Here is an 18398-nt window from a genome sequence, read left to right on the forward strand (position 1 = left end):
TATTACAAACGTTAACATATTAAAACTTAGTAACCTTTATTACAAACATCTTAAGACGGTAACTGCCTTTATAACAGACATCTTAAGACGGCCACTGCCTTCATTGCAAACATGTAAGGCGGTAACTGCCTTTGTCTATCGATCTAAGCTATATCGGTCTAGAAGCTACACTGGCTTCACAGCACTGTTGCTCTGCCGCGCATTATAAAGTCTAGAAGTTGAAGAAGAAAACCAATAGCACAAGACGGACACACATCTTCAACCTGGAAGAAAAGCAACACTATACACATGTTAACAGGATAGTTGCCCTCACTGCAAACATCTTAAATTACCTTCACTTAAAACACTTAAGACGGTAACTGCCTTCATTACATACATCTTAAGATGGTAACTGCCTTTATTACAAATATCTTAAGACGGTAACTGCCTTTATTACAAACATCTTAACAGGGTAGCTGCCGTCACTTCAAACATGGAGGTACTAGTAACTGCCTTTTTGAAAAACATCTTAAGATTTATCTGGTACTGGTGCAGCAATAAAGCTCCGGTGATTTCTGAAGATATCATGTCGGATACATGTAGATGTATACCTTGAAAATCCATTAATGAAGGCACAATGTGTTTGATTTATTTCACATTTTTATTAATACCTATTGTGTAAGACTCTGGTAGCCAACGTCATCAAGTGAGCTAAACATGACTTCGCACAAACTTTTACCTGGAGAGTGAGGTTTTTTTTATAGCTTCACGAAAGGATATGAGAAAAAATACATTTTACAGACTCGTTGAATTGTTCTTATTATTTTATTTAACGAAAATAAGTAGTGAGTTGAAACAACGAAGCTTACATACATGTCTCTCCGAAGTTTACCACGTAAAGGTCTTTTGGTCTCGGCATGTAATTAATTACCTGCTCTAAAAGGGGGTGCAAAATAATTGGACAAAGAATTGCTTAACGCGAAGCTAGATAGTGCAGAATACAAAATGCATTTTATGTACTATTCACAGTCTTTGTCGCAAACATGACAATTAACTTACTAAGGACTGAAATCAAAAGGTGGAATCCTACAAGAAAGGTTAGGCAAGTAACCAGTGCAGGGGTCCGGCCTACTGGGTTACATCACCGGGATGGAATCGAACTGCAAACCTTGTCTCGACAAATGAAATGAAAATCACAGGTAGAAGATAGTGTAGTACAAAAAGATACCTACCTCCGTGGAGGGGGCTCTAAAGAATCAAATCCAAATCGTATGCCACATTCGTATCCGTACAAGGTGCCCAAGGTCAAAACCATAGAGGGAGGTGATCATATCTTTTACTGTACATCAACAATGGAACCCTTTAAAGTTTGGGTCGACGTCTTTTGATCATTGCGAAAGATCAAACAGAGAATACAGGCCAATAGGGGAGGAGATAGTGGAACTCTTGACTCCACCGGCCAAAGGCACTACCTATTTAGACCTGTATGTCGCAGTTCTTTTGGATATCGTATCGTGTGCAAACTACACCACCATGCCTCGGAGCTTTTCTCTGGCGTTCCCCTCGCTGGCACTATGTATTTAAGCCCCCATGGGGAAAAGGGGCCCTGGTGTTCAAGCCAAATGTAGATCTTTAAGCCTCACGCATTTTCATTCCGGGCAAGTAGCCCGCACCAGCCTCCATAGTCCTATAAACATGGCATATAATTTGGGTCCATACCCGGACTCACTCGGTGGTGTACAGTAGCCAATGTTTGCAAACACGTTGCCGAAATGACTAAGTTTGTGTCGATGCACTATGATAGATATGGTCACCCCACTCTCTATGATCTTGATCTCTGACACATAATACGGAATCGAAAACTGCATACGATGTAGACTTAACTCTTCGGAACTCCTCTCGACGAAGGTAAGTATTTTTAAGGACAACACGATCTCCTACTTATGACTCTCTTTTCATTTGTTGAGACAAAGTTTGCAGTCCAATTCCATCCCGGTTCTGTAACCCACTAGGGCTGGAGCCCATGCCCTGGTTAGTTGCCTAATCTTTTCTGTTACGATTCCACCTTACGATTTAGCTCCTCAGCAAGTTGATTGCTATGTTTGTGAAAAATACTTTAAATCGTGGAGTAGGCATTTTGTACTCTGTGCTAATCCAACACATGGTGTCTCTCTTTGTGCGTGTGTATGTGTGTGCATGCGTGCATGATCGGGTTCGTTTGTGCGTGCGTGTGTCATGGACGGTAAAATGTAACGGCAGTCCTTCTGAGAAAATAAACTATCACAGAAAAAAAGGAAAAAGCCAGTTTGACCCCAAAGCAAACTTTCCCTACTCAAACACACACCAAACTGGACAGTGCTACTGAAACGTTGAACACCTAAGAAGCATTCCATCCGATTTGGATATCAAACTTTTCAAAGCAATTGGACATTCGGGAATTCGCGTACGTGTTTCACTGAATACAAAGGGGATGTCCATTAAAATATACACGTTACATATACTAGTATACATGTTTCCGTTCAATGCGTGTCTGCACTAGCCTGGGTACCATCCGGAAAGTAGTTCGCTCCGGCGTCCATTATATGCTATAAACAGTCGCTTCTAGCTCTGACATTCATTGTACACTATATACAGTCGCTTCACTGTGTTTCACTGATAGAAGAAGCGAACATAGGAGCGAACTACTATCCGTATGGTACCCAGGCTATGTCTGCACTTGTTGGCAATTTTAGTCTCAACGTCTTGTAGGACTCTTGTTGTTTCTCTGGTTGACATTCCAACCCCGAATTTTTCTACGCCCTAAAACGAAATTTCATCCGTTTCTTCATTATTTCAATCGCCCACGCTTTTCCAGCTTTTCTTAGCATTTTTGTGTGGAAAAATTCCGCGAAAATTTGACAAAAAAAAGCAGCTTTTTCTACATTTGGGGAGTGGGAATAAGGATGAGACATCCACGGACCACGCTATGGAAATAATTGATGCAGCACCTGTTGAACCTGGCGGCACCGTGGCGGGAAATCTAAATATCAAAGGCACGAAGGTGGACGTGTTTGAATGGCTCAATATGATTCAGTCAAATTACTTCACGACATTTTTACATGTCATCTCACCCGAAAGAGATTTTTCCTTGGTCCCTTTATCTTATTCAGTCAAAGCAAGGAACTCGTTTAAGTCTGATTGCCCCCTCCAAATTACAGCTCTGTCAGTAAATGAAGACTCTTCGTCTATCTACTATATTTATTGTGTACCTTGCCGATATTGAACTATGCGGTAAAAACGTTGGCACACGACGCATACTACCCTTAATTTTGCTATAATAATGTCATATTTCGTGATTTTGTCAATGCTCACAAAAAGGGTATCATACGAGTATTCAGAGTACATCGTTAAGTACGTTGAAAATAAGTACATGCAACTATTTATATAAAACATGGTGGCGATGCGCTTGAAGTTCAGCATCATCGTTCTGTTCGTCCGCTGTGAAAAGCTGATCAAATTAAATTTGACCAAATCTGCAACGGGCAGTGATTACCAGCTAGAAAGGTAACATTTGCTAATACACTATGTTTACCTTAACTTGATCTAGCCTAACAAACCACTGTTGTTTATTCTAAGACACATTCATATTCATGATGTCAAGTACTGCCACTTGCTACATAATGTAATCGAACATCGCAGTGTGTAGTAGCTACTGTGAGTGTGTCTGTAGTAACCATGGTGACAGCTGGCTGGTCTAGGCCATTGACCTTATTTGCTCGGAGAAGAAGAAACAGAGCAAACACAAAGTTAGGTAAGGCCACACCAATTTAATTTCTTGGTTCACGGATTTTTTCATAAAAAATATGGAGCGATAGGGCGAAAAAAAAATAAAAATAAAATTGTAAAACGGTTGGGGTAAAGATAAGGGCTAGTCCAAAACATATAGAATAAAAAGTTTTCAGCTTGAAAAAAGTACAAAAACACTATTACTGTACAGTAACAGCACCTGTTCATTGAAAATTACAAAAGTAGTGTCTGTAAAGGCCAATTTGCTACACCAGAAAGTTGGTGAATGGTTTCATTGATGGTGAAAATTTGCTGAGTGGTAATTTTTATTTTTATTTTTTTTTCCAAAAAATAGGAGCGAGCGAATCCGTGAACCAATCAGTTAAATTGGTATGGCCTAAGCACAAAATCAAAACAACCAGGACTAGAACAGTATGTTATACCTGTTTTTATTTGAAAAATAATACTATTAAATATTACCATCACAGTTGAACTCTCGATATCCAAATGACTATGATAAAATTGCGTGAATTTAATAATAAACTCATTAGCCAGAGTAACTATAAGATCAACTACTTGTAGTTGCGCAAACATAAAACAGTGCTTGCATATTCATTTGTATTCATAATTGTACTACATAGATAATTAAGATTCATTAACATTCAAGCAATTGACTAATTAAGGTTTGTCTTTGAGATATTAAGATGCAGTCAGGTAGTCTAGGTATATTGTTGCATATGAAACATAAGTGTATATTAAATACTGATCAAGACTATTGCGACTATCATGAAGTGAACTACTGAACATTTCTGACAAGTATGTACAGTAAACCTCAATGTATAATGAGTCTATTACACTTTGCCAGGTAATGTTATGTAGTAAATAGGTTCATAGATAAGCAATTAGCAAGATTTCTAAAATACAATTAAATAAGTTCCATACACAATATTCATGTTTAACAGTTCAATAGTGCCTAAAAATAGAAAATCATACCTTTTCAGGAGATATCTATACCTTAACTAAATAGGAATATATTTCATATCCTTCAAGCTAACTCAATGGCTTGCACATCAGAAACTGAACAGCTTTGCACTTGATGATTACATTGTCTATAAAGTTTAACACATTGCAGATGACATTTAAACCATCATGATTACATTATAAGATCATAATTATGGGTCTATGACCATTCAAATTATAACATGATGGCTATAAGGTAATTATGACCATCTATGTTTATCATTACAAAGATAGTTCTACAGCAACATTATTATCAATAGCTATGTTACAGTGAGTGTATACTTTTGCAACAAAATTGCACTTTCAACATTTCAGTAAGTGAAAAGTTTCAACACCTGCAACAGTAAGACTATAACATCTTCTTATAACCAGGGCTCGAAATTCATTTTTGAGATTAGGTGCACTGGTGCACCCAGCTTAAAAGATTGGGTGCACAAAAAAAATTTTGGGTGCACCACTTAAATTTAAGTAGAATGTCAAAAAACCTAATAACAAAACTTAGTTACAAGCTATCAAATCCTTAAACAAGTAACATGACAGACATTTTTATTACCTTTCTAACACTTAGATGTCAAGAATATGATGTATACTAGTATACTTGATATCTTTCCATACATAAACCTAAGAAAATATTTGGGTGCACCCTGTGCACCCACTGAAAAAAATTGGGTGTACAGTTTCAATTTTGGGTGCACCTGGGTGCACATGCACCCAGTATTTCGAGCCCTGGATAACTATCTACCCAATGGTGAAGTGGACTGGTCCCAATCTACAATTGTTGAGTTTTGTTGTACATGTATAATGTTTTGCTGTAAGTTATATTGTCCATGTCAACTTAGCCTGGATACCATACCCCAACCTCAGATACTTGAGATCGGTCGGGCTGGGGTTTGGTAATCAGGCTAATGTCAACTGTCACTGAACTCCTTATGTAAAGTTCTAGGGGCTGACAATTAACAGTCTCAAAGCTAGAGACAGTGAGATGTGAACGTCTTAGATAGTCATGACCCTCGGACTCAAGTTTTCATTAACTAGTTAAAGAAAAGAATGAAACTTGAGAAAAAATTGCATATGGTATTTAGGTCATATAAAAGGGTCAAACAAGAGATTGCCTCCTTTCATTCTATAAACTTACACCTTATTAAAAACTAAAATTCATGTACATGCACATGCTTTTCTGTTATTCAAAAGCAATAAACATGTATGTGCAACAATTACAAAGCTATGTTAAATACAATATCTAGGCATTATTCTAGCTTTCACAAGATAAAGGCTATAAATCACTAGGAAGAGAGATAGATTAACTCAATGCCTTGTTAGATATTTTCTCTGCTTCTACATGTACTAGTAATCTAAATACAAATAGCTATAAAATGTTAAAAAGAAAAACTATACATTTCATTATCTAAATACATTATATGTACATTGTCTCTGTCTTAACAACAAATGCATAAATAGATGTCATTCATTAGTATGTTAATCTGTCACATTTCATTTCATTTCATTTTATATTGACCACTGGCCTTGGATTTCAGTTCAGGAAGTTCAGGAACATATGTCCAACAGCTATCGCTAGTTCACCTTTATTCGGTGGTAACCTATATCCGTTGTTTCTAAAAACAGGGTACTTATGGACATCATGTTGACGGACGGTGATTTAAAACTACACAATTGTGAAAATGTTGCAATTTGAAACTGCCGTCCGTTAACTTCATGTCCCTAAATACCCTCTGTTTAGAGACAACGGATTTAGGTTACCCCGTTTACCCAGTGGATAAAGGTGACTTAGCGCTATCTACTGTTGTTAGTGTCCGTATGGTAAGCCACTTTCCTCTGACGAGGGGTTGAGCATGAGCTGAGACATCATTGGTGGAAAGGTGGGGGGGAGGTTATAAGGACCGTACCCTTGGGGTATGGTATGTGGGGGTACAGGGGGTGGCGCAGGGACAGGGGGCCTGTGAGGGGTGGTGGGATCAAATCCTAGGTTCCTTAGCTCCCCTATGTTAATGGTCCTGGACTGCTGATGGTACAGGGTTGTCTGTGGCTGTTGCTGGGCGGTGGTGACCGGTTCGTTGTGAAGCTCGGGAATCCCGAGGGGCGGGGGCCTGTTCTGCTGGGCCTGGAGCTGGTCTACCATCTGTAAGGCTCGAGCATGCTGCTCCTGCAAGTCTTGAATGTTCACATCGATGGAGGAGGTCTGGGGGTACGGCCTGTTGGGCACCTCGTCTGGAGCGCTAGACGACTCATTACTAGCGTCGCTGGCGTAATCTGCACTGAGATCATGATGAGACGGCGATGCGGACTCTTCTTGGTTGGCAAACTCTGTGGCTGAAGGAGGCTCTGGTTGTACTGACTCCACTCCAGACATTGACGGGTACTGGTCTTCCCGTGTTGGGTAGTTCGGCCCCTTTCGGCGAGGTTTGGGCACTTGGGCGACTTCGTTCTCTCCGTGAGACTTCAGGACGTGTTCGCGGAGCTTCCCGAGTCGTGCGTGGCCCTTCCCGCACACGTGGCAGCGGTACGGGAGGGAGTGGGTGCTCCGGTGCTGCTTCAGGGTGTGGAGCTGGCTGAACGTCTTACCGCAGACTTCACACTTGTGTTCTCGCACGGCCGAGTGTGTGCGCTGGTGAGCGTACAGACCGGAAGTTGTGGAGAAACGTGAACCGCACAGATCACAAACGTACGGTTTCTCACCTAGGGCACAGTTTGTACAAAGAGCTTTTCTCAGACAGGCATTCCATTTGTATCTGCTGTACATGTACATGTTTATGAAATTTTTGCAATCATAACATGTTTTAACTTGCCCAAACTGTAAATTCCTCATGAGGAAATAAGTTTTCTGTTATTACTCTCTAAATGCATCAACAGCTACAACAGATTTTTATTACATTTTCTTATGTTTTATAGCATTTTAAGCTTTCCCATTTGAATACTCACTGAGGAACAACTCTGCAGAGAAACTACAGTAGTACTTTAACACGTTAAAGTTATGTGCTTCTAATCTACCAGAACCTTTAGGAAACTGTGGGGACAAGGTTATTAGTAAGAGGGCCATGCAGCTTTATTTTAGGGGAAGGGGTCTCACCTGTGTGTATCCTTTTATGCCGTTCGAGTTCCACTCGCACAAAGAAGGCCTGGGGACACTGGTCACATTTGTAGGACCGTTCCATATTATGTTTCTTGACATGGGTCAGTAGGATGGACCTGATTCGGAACTGCTTGCCACAAATCTCGCACATGTGGGGGAACTCTCCTGTGTGCATCTTACTCATGTGCATGTCATACTGGTTTCTGTGCACAAAGGTGGCGCCGCACTCGCCACACGTGTAGGGGTGCTCCCCCGTGTGCAGCCGCAGGTGGCATTTCAGGATTTTCTTTGATTTGAGCTTTGCTCCGCACACCTCACAATCATAGCCATCTGCAAAGGAAGGGGAAAAATGTCGGGTGAGAATCACAGAACTAAAAAAACCTCTTCAACGGATTTTTGTCATATTCTGTTTTAAAATTGAAGGTACATCTATGGAGGAAAAGAGTTGAGCTTTGGCCTCCTAGCAGCTTCTATCCAGAGTGCAGTTGTAGGCTTGGTGGTTTGTGAAAATAAATAAAAATCTTTGAATTTGAAATAGTCAGAGATGAGAGTTTATTAGTACATATGTTTTGGTCTTTGGGGGAAAAACTGGCTAGCTTTTTAATCAATGATAAAAAGATAGCTTCTCTTGCACAAACCAGAAGGCTGGTTTTGACATCCTTGTATATTCAACACCAAATTGTGTTAAGAACCGTAAGAAGCCCCATTGACGATGAAAATGAGAGTGAGGTTGCAGAGCTGTTAGCATACACATTTTTCTTCTTCCAAAATTGTTCAGAACTCCGAAAGTCCTGGGTAGAAAGGAGGCCCAAAAAACGTTTTGTTACACCCATGGTGATGAAAATTAACAAGAATTACAACCAAATGATCCAGAAACAAGAGGGAGTACCAGGGTTATTTATTATTGTTGAAGAACAGAAGGTGTGATGACAGAAGTTCTATAGATATCAGTTACTGCGTTAGATATGTGTAGTTAAGAACAGATTACCTGAAGTGGTTGTGAAGAAAAGCAAATTCTACAAGATAGGAATGGTTTGATTCTAACACATGGGGCACTGTAACTCTAACAAGCTGTTCAGTTGTGAGTTTGCTTTCTTAATACATGTGAATTTTTTTAGTGCTGATTATAATGTGACATCTTGTTTTGTTGAATAGCACCAAAGATCACAAACTGTGCTTGCAATTGGAATCTTGTGTAATTTGTTGGGCTTTCTCTCAGTAGAAAACATGTATATTGTATCAATTTGTATGTGTATAAGAAGTGAGTTCAGTAACTCAAATAACAGATTGGAACCAGTCCTCACCTGTCTGCTTAAAAAAATAATTGACAAAAAAAGAGCGAATAAGTCGCTGCAGTATCTGGCTTGTTCAAAGGAAACTGCTTAATAAGTAATGAGTATATGTATCTTATTGTGATGTATACATATTTAGATTTGAACACATATTGCAAAATACAATCCTTAGGAAATAGTTACATTTTTGACAACATTTTCTCTTCCCACAGTAATTTACATTTCTTTTTCATGGCACAGTTGGCTCTCATCTTACAAATACACATATCATCAAGTCAGGTTGGTACAACATACATACCACAGCAACAATGATTTCCTCCCTCAGGGAAGTTTAATACTTTCTACCAGCTTTGGATTTGTTTCCAAGAGTGTTTGAACTAGAATAGCTCAAAGAATATGACTGGACTGTAACTGGCTAGAATATTGGCAATCACAAAAAGTAGTTGTCTTATGTTATGGCAAGCCTCCAGCATCAGGGCAATGTAAACTTGGATCCATAAACCAATCAGACATATCAGGCAGATTACCTGAACCCTCTTGTTTCTTTGCAGCCTCCTCTGCAAGAGACGCGGCGATTGGCGTTCCGGTGAGCGTGGACATCCTCGACCTCTCGTGTACGCCCATGTGGCGCTTTAACTTCCACTTGTCCTTGAAGACTTTGTCGCAAATCTCACACTTCTTCTCATCCTTCTTGACATGGCTGGACATGTGGCCATACAAGGCAAAGTGCTGCTGGAAGGACTTCTTGCAAAGCTTGCATCGGAAGGGATACTCTTCATTGGTGTGGGTGTTGTGCACATGCTGCATCAAGTCAGTCAGTTCTTGGAAATCCGTGTTGCAAACACTGCATTCGTACGGATTCCCGTCCATTTGTATCTTTTTCATCTGTAAGGTGGAGATTTTTTCCATCTGGCGGTTTACGGCGGGGTTGGACTTTCTCGGCGTGGATACCCGGGTGTGGGTGACTTTGTGTTTACTCAACTTCCACTGGTCGGAGTACTGCTTTCTACAATGTTCACATTCGTATGGCGGCCCACCTAAGTGCTTTTTCAGATGGGTGTGTAGGGCAACTGACTCATTAAAACACTGTCCACACACTTTACAGCGACAGAGCGCCTCTGTTTCTTCCTCATGTAATTCCTTCATGTGGTGGGCCAACAGGGTGTGCACAGCAAAGCCAGTGTCACACTTACTGCACTCAAATGGAAGGGTGGACTCGATCTCGTGCTGTTTCTCGTGTCGCTGCATGTGTCCGAACTGAACAAACTTCGTCCCGCAGATCTTGCAGCCGAACGGCTTGACCTTGCTGTGCGATCTGACGTGCTGCTTCAGGTTGTGTAGGTTGGAACAGATCTTCCCGCAGACTTCGCACGCCAACGATCCTTCCTCCAAGCCAGTTGTGTTCGAAAAGCTCACATCAGACGCACTTTCTTCCCCACTTTCATCTACCTTCTGCCTTTTCAAGGAAGGCATTTTGATTTTCAATGGAGCCACTTTTCTTTCATCTCCACCTTCTCCACCACTATGTATCTTTCTCTTTGAGTGTCCTTCTTCTAGTCCGAAGCTTGAATGAGAGCCGGGAAGTTCATAATCTTCATCATCATCATCATCGTTATCCTGTTGGCCATCTGTCGACACGCTGTCGTCTAGTTGTCCTTCATTCCCCAACACGTCCCACTTTTCCTCATCACAGTCACTGAAACTCTTACTGTGCTCACTCTTATCCTCCCCTGGCCTCTCCTGCTTGTTCAACTTGTGGAGAAACTTTGAACAGACTTCCGAAACAGAGGTGACCTTGAGAAGCTGTGCTGCCTCCAACACCGATCCAACGTTGTCGGGGTTCAAGTCCAGACTCGAGGTGTATGTGTGTTCCAGTATCTGACTGAACCCCTCGGCTGTGATGTCTGTGATTTCAACATATTGCATGCTACTGACCTCCTTCCTGGTGAACACGGAGTTAAAGTAGCTACTACAGGCAGCAAGAACTGCCCGGTGTGCCCGGAAACGCTGCCCGTTAACCAGGATGGTGACGTCACAGAGCGAGTCTTCGATGCGTTGTTGGTTCAGGTTGTGTAAGATGGCTTTGCTGTGACCCCTGGACTCATGTCTGTACAGTCCTGATGTGGATGCCATGGTAGCCTGTAAAATGAAAGTTCAAAGTTCATTTAAAATCTTTCTGTGTTTCCTTGTGGAACGCTACTTTCAGTCAAGCTAACGAAAGTGGAGACTGTTACTTACTAAACAATATATGTAGCAGAGCATAATCTAATTTGCTGGTTGTCATCATACACGGCCGTGTGGCGTGTTGGGTACACGGTACCGTACACCCGATCCCTCGATCTCGGAAGCAACGCGTAGTCCGGACAGTTATTAAGTGGGAGACCACCTAAAGAGGACCAGATGCTGTAGCCGTACCAAAAATTCCGAAATCGTCTTCCGGGAGGAACGTAAAATGGGGGTCCCGTGCTCAAGGAGGAGCCTTGACCATGTAAATCAGCCTCATTACCAACTTTTAACCTAAGCAAATATGACTGCTATTGAAATACATGTAGTTTAATTATCACTGTTGCTCCATATTTAACAAAACCCCGAAGGTTTGGTCAGCTGTTTGTATGACGCCCACTTTGGCCTTCGCCCAAGAGGTGTCGCCAAAAATATGGTAATCTCCTTAGTAGCTCCTTTCCTACGATACGCCCCTTGTGGGACAAATATGTTACTCCAAAACAACTCTAACCCTCCTGTCTCTATGTTAGGAAGTGGTGGCTATGTTCCTTACACTTGACAAACTTGCGATCTAGATAATCTCATAAAATAATCGAAAAGAAACGTCTCGCAAAGATCGTCGAGGCAAACAAAGAAAAATGTCCGCCAACGCCCCACACTGGCCCTGAACCCCCGACAACGTCACGGCGCTTTCGGGGGCAATTCGACGGAGTTGTCTGACAGTCGCCCCCGAACACAGTCCCGATATCTACCCCTCGCCCGTCTGCCGTACATCGAGACCTCAACACGTCCTTACCTCGTCCCGGTGAAACTGTTGTTCCTCAACCCCCAGCTGCATATCCGGCCAACATGGCTCCGACCCCCTGCGATGGATTAGCTGGGGATTTAAAATGAATGATGCCGGAGGTCAAAGGTAAGAGTTGGGCGAGTCCAATCACAGAGGGGAGGCAAAAGTTGTACTCAAAGTAAACATGAAAGTAGCTTTGGATCCAACAAACATGTGTACTATGCCCCTCACTTCATAAAGTGAAGAATTTATATAAAATACATGTACTTATCAATATTTGTCTTTCTAATATTAATTTTTCAAATGTACCATCACTCATCAGCAAACTTGGTCGCTCTGAAATCTGTCTTTTTTAGCCATTGCTTTCTTAGAGAGTTTGGTTTACATCGTCCCTATTAAGAAAACTGCTCCAGGAAAACTGGATCATGATTTTCTTGCTATGATCAAAAGCGTTTTCCAAAAAAACAACAAACTCTTGTCACTAAATACTGATCATGTTAAATGCTTCGTCCTTTCACAGAGTAAAAAGGCAATAAAAGGTATCTTAGCAAGCTCTTTTCATTGCAGTGTTACATTGCATTTGGCACATAAAAAAATACAATTGGTAAGCAAAATTGCTATATCCTGTTTTAGGATGAATAAGACATGCCTGCACAAGTAGAGATGTTCTTTTGCAAAGGTATGCCAAAGAATCAGAATAATTCCTTAACCTGTACTTGCACTGAAACCTGCTGCTCAGTAAATACACAAAAGGACACCAGTCAGGCACAATGCTTGCAGGATTCCTCTTCATAAAAATAATTTTTCATTTCATCAAATACTGGACATTGCAATGCTGTAGTAGATTAAATAGCACCATTAATGCTAAAAAAACTATGGCCTCCTTCAGTCAATATTAATCATGGTAAAATCCTAATTGATATCAGCCCTACAAGTTCCCAATGGCTAAACAGTCCTATAACGTTACAAAAATGACAGTCTCTGCCACATATGGAACACCTGTAAGCTTACTCAGTTCTGTTGTAGAGTTCTAGAAACTAAGGATATAATAATTACTTGTTCACATACCGTATACATTGAAACAAGATATCTGAGAAAAGATTGTGAGCTACATTGCTTATAGGATACTAGTACATGTACAAGTATTACACAAAATCCTGCGTGACCTGGCTAGGGAAAGAAGAACCTGGAGGCAACTCTCTATCTTCATGTCTACCTTCTCCCCCCAACGACCTGGAGGTCAAGGGACTAGGTAGGTAGGTAGGTAGGTAGGTAAACTTGGGTTAAAGTCCAATGTTGATCAGCTGACAGCAGCAGCCGTAGCTTTCCTGAGGTACTCCTCTGTAAACCTGCAGGCCTTGGGGAGGAGTATGAAGGACGGCGTGCCAGCAAGGACTCTGTACCTATGGCAGGAAAACACAAGATAAACAATAAAGAACTATTACCATAGCAATAAACAATACAGCAGAGGTTTCCCTTTGTCTTTTCTAGTGTAGCTTACATACTTACAACATCCAATTGAAAATAAAACTTCTAGGAGGAGAAATGTCACTAGATTGTACATGCATCCAATTATCAGCTTCCTTTTCATCATTAATTATCTATATAAGTGTTTTTAAATGGCAACTTGCTTATAATACTTGGGGAAGGCCTCTGGCTGACACTATATCTTATGAACAGTTTCTATCAGTCATTGTCCTGGCTTAAGCTACTTTAATGATTGACAAGGTCAGTCACCTTGGATCTGAAAGAATGTCCTTTAGCATCATCTCAGGGGTCACCTTGTGAAGTTTACTTTTCGATGTTTCCTCAAAGTACACCTGTACAAGGAACAAGAACATCACAAAATGACAAAGTAATGTCATCTTGCATGTGAAGTTTGCTATATAACAACTAGTACATTAAAGTTGTGAAACAATTTCTGTATTCCAAATGAGTAGCTGCTGACCTCAATATTGTCAGGTTTATATTTTCCTTCCACATCCCACGGTGCTTGCTCACTTCCAAACATCGCATCAAGATGATCAGCTAGTCTGTGAAACAAAAAAAGTTGGCCGTTGAATCAAGTTAACCTCAAAGAAGATTATGAGACTTATAAGCCACTACACGTCAAAGTTACCGGTACCCTAGACATGCGTCAGTAGCTGTTAAAACTGTGCAAAGATGCCTTCTGTTTTCTTAACACCACTTCGTTTATAGAGGATTTTTCTTACCAGTATTTAAGACAGTTTGCTTGTTTGTATGGACTAAGAATTACCTTGACTCCTCGTGGAACTCCTGAATAAAATCCGTCTCCATGTATTCTGGGTACATAAACATCACAGGCCACACCAAACAGTCATTCTCATCTAAGCACACCTGCAAGGTACAAGAAAAAAATATGTTAATCTAGACTTGGCATTTCATGATGAACATTACTTCAAACACAAAATTAGATACTTACAGAACTTTCATCCAACCCAGAGAATGATCCATGGATCACTGCTTCAAACATGTGAATTTGAGGACATATGACCCAGTGGTTGACCACTAGAAGTCTGTACAGCATTACTCAATGACTCAATGTGTGTGTGTGTATGTGTGCGTGTGTGTGTGTGTCTGTCTGTGTGTAACAGAGGCAAAGGCTACAGCTCAATGACCTGGATGTCAGACTTGCTAGCTTCAGTCTGCTCCCACTGACCACCAGGGTAGTGACCAGCGGGAGTGGACTAAACTAACAAGTCTGGCATCCCGGCTAACAGCTCAGTTATCTGACCTTTGCCCCAGTGCTGGGGAAGGAAGCCTCCAGGCTGGCCAGCTGAAGCCTGTCCATGGATTCTGCCACATCGTCCTCGTCACTGGAGTCAGGGCTGTCTGGCATCTGGAGCCGGATGCCTCGAGACTGGAACAGTTGTCATTGATCAGCAAAGAGACTCTTTTAATACAACCACAGCTTTATTTCCACCAACATTTCGGTGACCGTCTGTCACCTTCATCAGGACAATTCTGACTAGTTCACATTGTACTGTAGCAATAAGTATTGCAGTCATTATTGCCCTGAGGAAGGTGACAGGCAGTTGAATAACTCCTTGGATGTGAACAAAGGACTTTGATACTCAACTGTCATTTATATCAAGTATAGGTTGGTGCAAATACACATGAAGCTTAAACAAGACAAACCCATTGTGTCAGTCTTATACCATTAATTCTGAACCAACCAATATTTAGAATTTTTAGATGCATGTTATCTGGTAAAGTGGTAGAATTTATCTAAGAGTGTGACATAGTGTATGATACAGCATTCTAGACAGCAGTATTTGCATAGTTTTGTAATGACAACTGTTACAGACGTTTATCTGTAGTCAAAGTTGCCAAGAAATTAACAAAAAGATTTTCCCTACCTTAATAGCTTGAAGCAGTCTATTGTGTTGAGCTTTTTGCTTTTTCTCCTGTGCTTGAGCTTTTCTCCTGTCCTTCTCTTGACTTCTCTGATAAAACATGAAAAAAAAAAAAAGATGAAAAAAGAATGATTCAATATGAGTGTAATGTTTACTTGACAGTCATGCTTGTTCAATACAACCCCAAACTGGACCCACGTTAAATGACACAACACAGAGCTTTCTGCTTTGTTTCATACCTTCAGTTTATCTGCCTTTGCTCTAAGCTGCTGGATGGTCTTGTCCTCTGGAGTCAAGTAATATTGTTAAGGAATTCATTATTTGTTGAAATGTAATAATCTGTATCACAACAGCAATGATGGTTACTTTATTAAAACAAACTTTGTCCAGATCTTCATCCCCATGTAGCAGTAAAGGATATTCTGAGGAGTTCATCACACCACGACACAGCATCAGCAAACAGCTTCAACTCCATACAACACAAGGCTCCTGTGGAGAATCAACAACACAGTCACATGGCATGGCATCATAAAGTAGCTTATCCTGTTTTCTTTTATAGAGGATGGCCAATATGGTTTAAAGTACAGCGTATTCTTCAATATACTGAAAAGAAGTGGATAGCTATCTTTGTATGACATGTCTTTATACAACAAATGATTACAACACATGTCTGATTCAGGTAGGAAATGATCGGAAGCGTCGACCTCATGGTCAAGAAGGGACATCACCAACCCAGTTGAACCCACCCTGGCATTGAAAGACTTTGAGAACTTACTTGGCAAAAGAGCTGACAATGGTTTTCCATAAGTGTGATTTACTCACCCCGATTCAAAGCTTTGACATGGTCAGGCTTTAGTTCTTTTGCTTTGGTGACATCACCAAGGGCAGTCCTGTTGTTACCTACAAATAATATTGGAACATTCAAGATAAAAGTATTAGTGACTGAGGAATGGAAAATAATGATGAATAGAACAGTGAGAGGAAGTTTCTGTATTTGATCAACCATTGTTACATCCCTGACCTTACAGCTTTGCAGGCACACATAGGAAACTAACAATATTTAACAGAAGGACTTGTCACACCAAATCCTACATATCTAACTCCAAATGTAGGTTAAGGTCGTTCAATGAGGAGACGTGAAACATTTCTTTTATGCTGGATAGTTCCCCTACCTAGACGGAAGTGTGCTGCAGCCCTATTGGTCAGTAGGATGGCATTAACCTCAGGTTTCTCACACTTCTGTTGGAGGCCGATGGTGTAGGCGATGGTTGCTTTCTTGTACAGCTTCAGCTTGAAGTAATGGTTACCTTCATCCTTGTACTGTATGGCTTTTTCTGAAAATAAGAACAGAAAGACTCAAACATACATATAATGAAAAAGCAGCACAGCTATTTATAGAAATTCCCATAGCTCTTATTGACAAGCTCAATGGAAAGTGGACTATGGTTTGATGTTCTATGTTTAATATGGTTTTCATTTGCTCCACATAGCTGGTAAATTCCCTTCAGGTGTAACACACCAGTTTTGTACAGTAAGTACAAGCTACAACGTGAGATCAGACTTTGGTCAGCTTTGATCCCCTCACACCTTGATGGTACACTAGACTTTTTAAGTGTGGTGTGTTTTCTAAGGTGTGACTCTCCCCAAACATTGGACCTCCAGCTTAACATCCCACCCAAAAGGAAGTCCCTAACACAGGTATAAAGTGCCTTTGTTTCCCAAGGGTATAACAATGGGGCCTGCTTGGGATTTGAACTTTTAGATTCTAAGTCAACAACCCTAACCACAAGACCACCTGAAACCTTAATGTCTTGCCGAATTATTTTTTGTTGTTTTTGTTTATCCCTGTGATATCTGTGATGCCCTTAAGACGAGCGCTCTCTCTACCAGCAGGAAAACCATAACTTGTATAAGTAATAAGATGATATGGTTACCTTCAGGTGTGTCATTCTCATCATACTTTATAGCCTGTAGGGCAGCCCAGGCCGGGTACTTCTCTGCATTGTCCACATCCTCAGGTGCTTCAGAGCAGAAGGCAGGATGTTTCTTCATTTCCTACACAACAACAACATGCAACGACATATACGTCGAGTAGACGTCTTTGGTTTGGACATCTCCATGGAACCGCTACAAGAACAAGAACTAAAACACAAATGATATGGAATGTTTTACTACCTTTGAAGTGAACTTTTAACTACTTATTACGTATATTTCATCCATTGTACTTAATTTTCGTTTCCATTTCCTCCAACTCTTGCGTAAAATCCTGAGTACCATGCCTGTGAGTTGGACGTGGGGAGGGGGCGACATAGTAATAGTTGAATAAAATAAATCATAATGTCAGGGAAAAGGCTACCTCCTCCCAGTTGTCTTCAGTCCATGCATCTTTATCAGGTTTTCTTTTGGGGCGAGATTCCATCCACTCGTCAAGCTCTTTATCCATCTTTTCAATCATCTCGCGGATTTTTTCTTCCTTGGAGGCCGCCATCTTGCCTGATGCATTACGGGTGGAAGAGTCCACTTTGGGGATATAGGGTGGACTGGTACATTATTTTCCCGTGGATTTTTTCCGTTATTCTCAAAATTCCAGACAGTCATTCAGTCTTTTTTTGTTCCTGCGTTAGAACATCAGCGTAACGGTTGTCAGATCTTAGCAAAATCTGTTGAGTTCTTAGATTCCAATGCGCAGTTAAAAACAAATCAACAAATCAACAAAACGTTGTTCTCTTGAAAATGACAGCCTACTAACGTGTTACCCTCTTTATAATTTTGGTGTGTTAGAATAACACTCAGAAATTATGGAAACAATGATACGTAACGGTCATGGCCAAATTTTCCACATGTTTCAGAATGATGAACAAGAAACA

General features: G+C 40.9%; 2 protein-coding genes across 2 annotated transcripts; both read right to left on the reverse strand.

Moving 5' to 3' along the window:
- Positions 1-4177: 4177 nt before the first annotated feature.
- Positions 4178-12350, reverse strand: LOC118432015 (zinc finger protein 227-like). Its single transcript, XM_035843491.1, has 4 exons — positions 12164-12350; positions 9672-11283; positions 7850-8182; positions 4178-7458 (listed from the first exon to the last, which is right to left on the reverse strand). Exons 1-4 carry the CDS (start codon positions 12203-12205, stop codon positions 6569-6571), a joined length of 2877 nt encoding a protein of 958 aa, XP_035699384.1. The 5' UTR covers positions 12206-12350; the 3' UTR covers positions 4178-6568.
- Positions 12351-13438: 1088 nt separating this feature from the next.
- Positions 13439-18079, reverse strand: LOC118432030 (tetratricopeptide repeat protein 4-like). Its single transcript, XM_035843528.1, has 12 exons — positions 17888-18079; positions 17466-17586; positions 16704-16865; positions 16354-16431; positions 15953-16020; positions 15771-15827; positions 15535-15621; positions 14910-15035; positions 14412-14512; positions 14103-14187; positions 13892-13974; positions 13439-13557 (listed from the first exon to the last, which is right to left on the reverse strand). Exons 1-12 carry the CDS (start codon positions 18017-18019, stop codon positions 13455-13457), a joined length of 1203 nt encoding a protein of 400 aa, XP_035699421.1. The 5' UTR covers positions 18020-18079; the 3' UTR covers positions 13439-13454.
- Between the last annotated feature and the right edge of the window lie 319 nt (positions 18080-18398).

This window comes from Branchiostoma floridae, chromosome 15 (genome assembly GCF_000003815.2).
Source record: "Branchiostoma floridae strain S238N-H82 chromosome 15, Bfl_VNyyK, whole genome shotgun sequence".
Taxonomy (NCBI): domain Eukaryota; kingdom Metazoa; phylum Chordata; class Leptocardii; order Amphioxiformes; family Branchiostomatidae; genus Branchiostoma; species Branchiostoma floridae.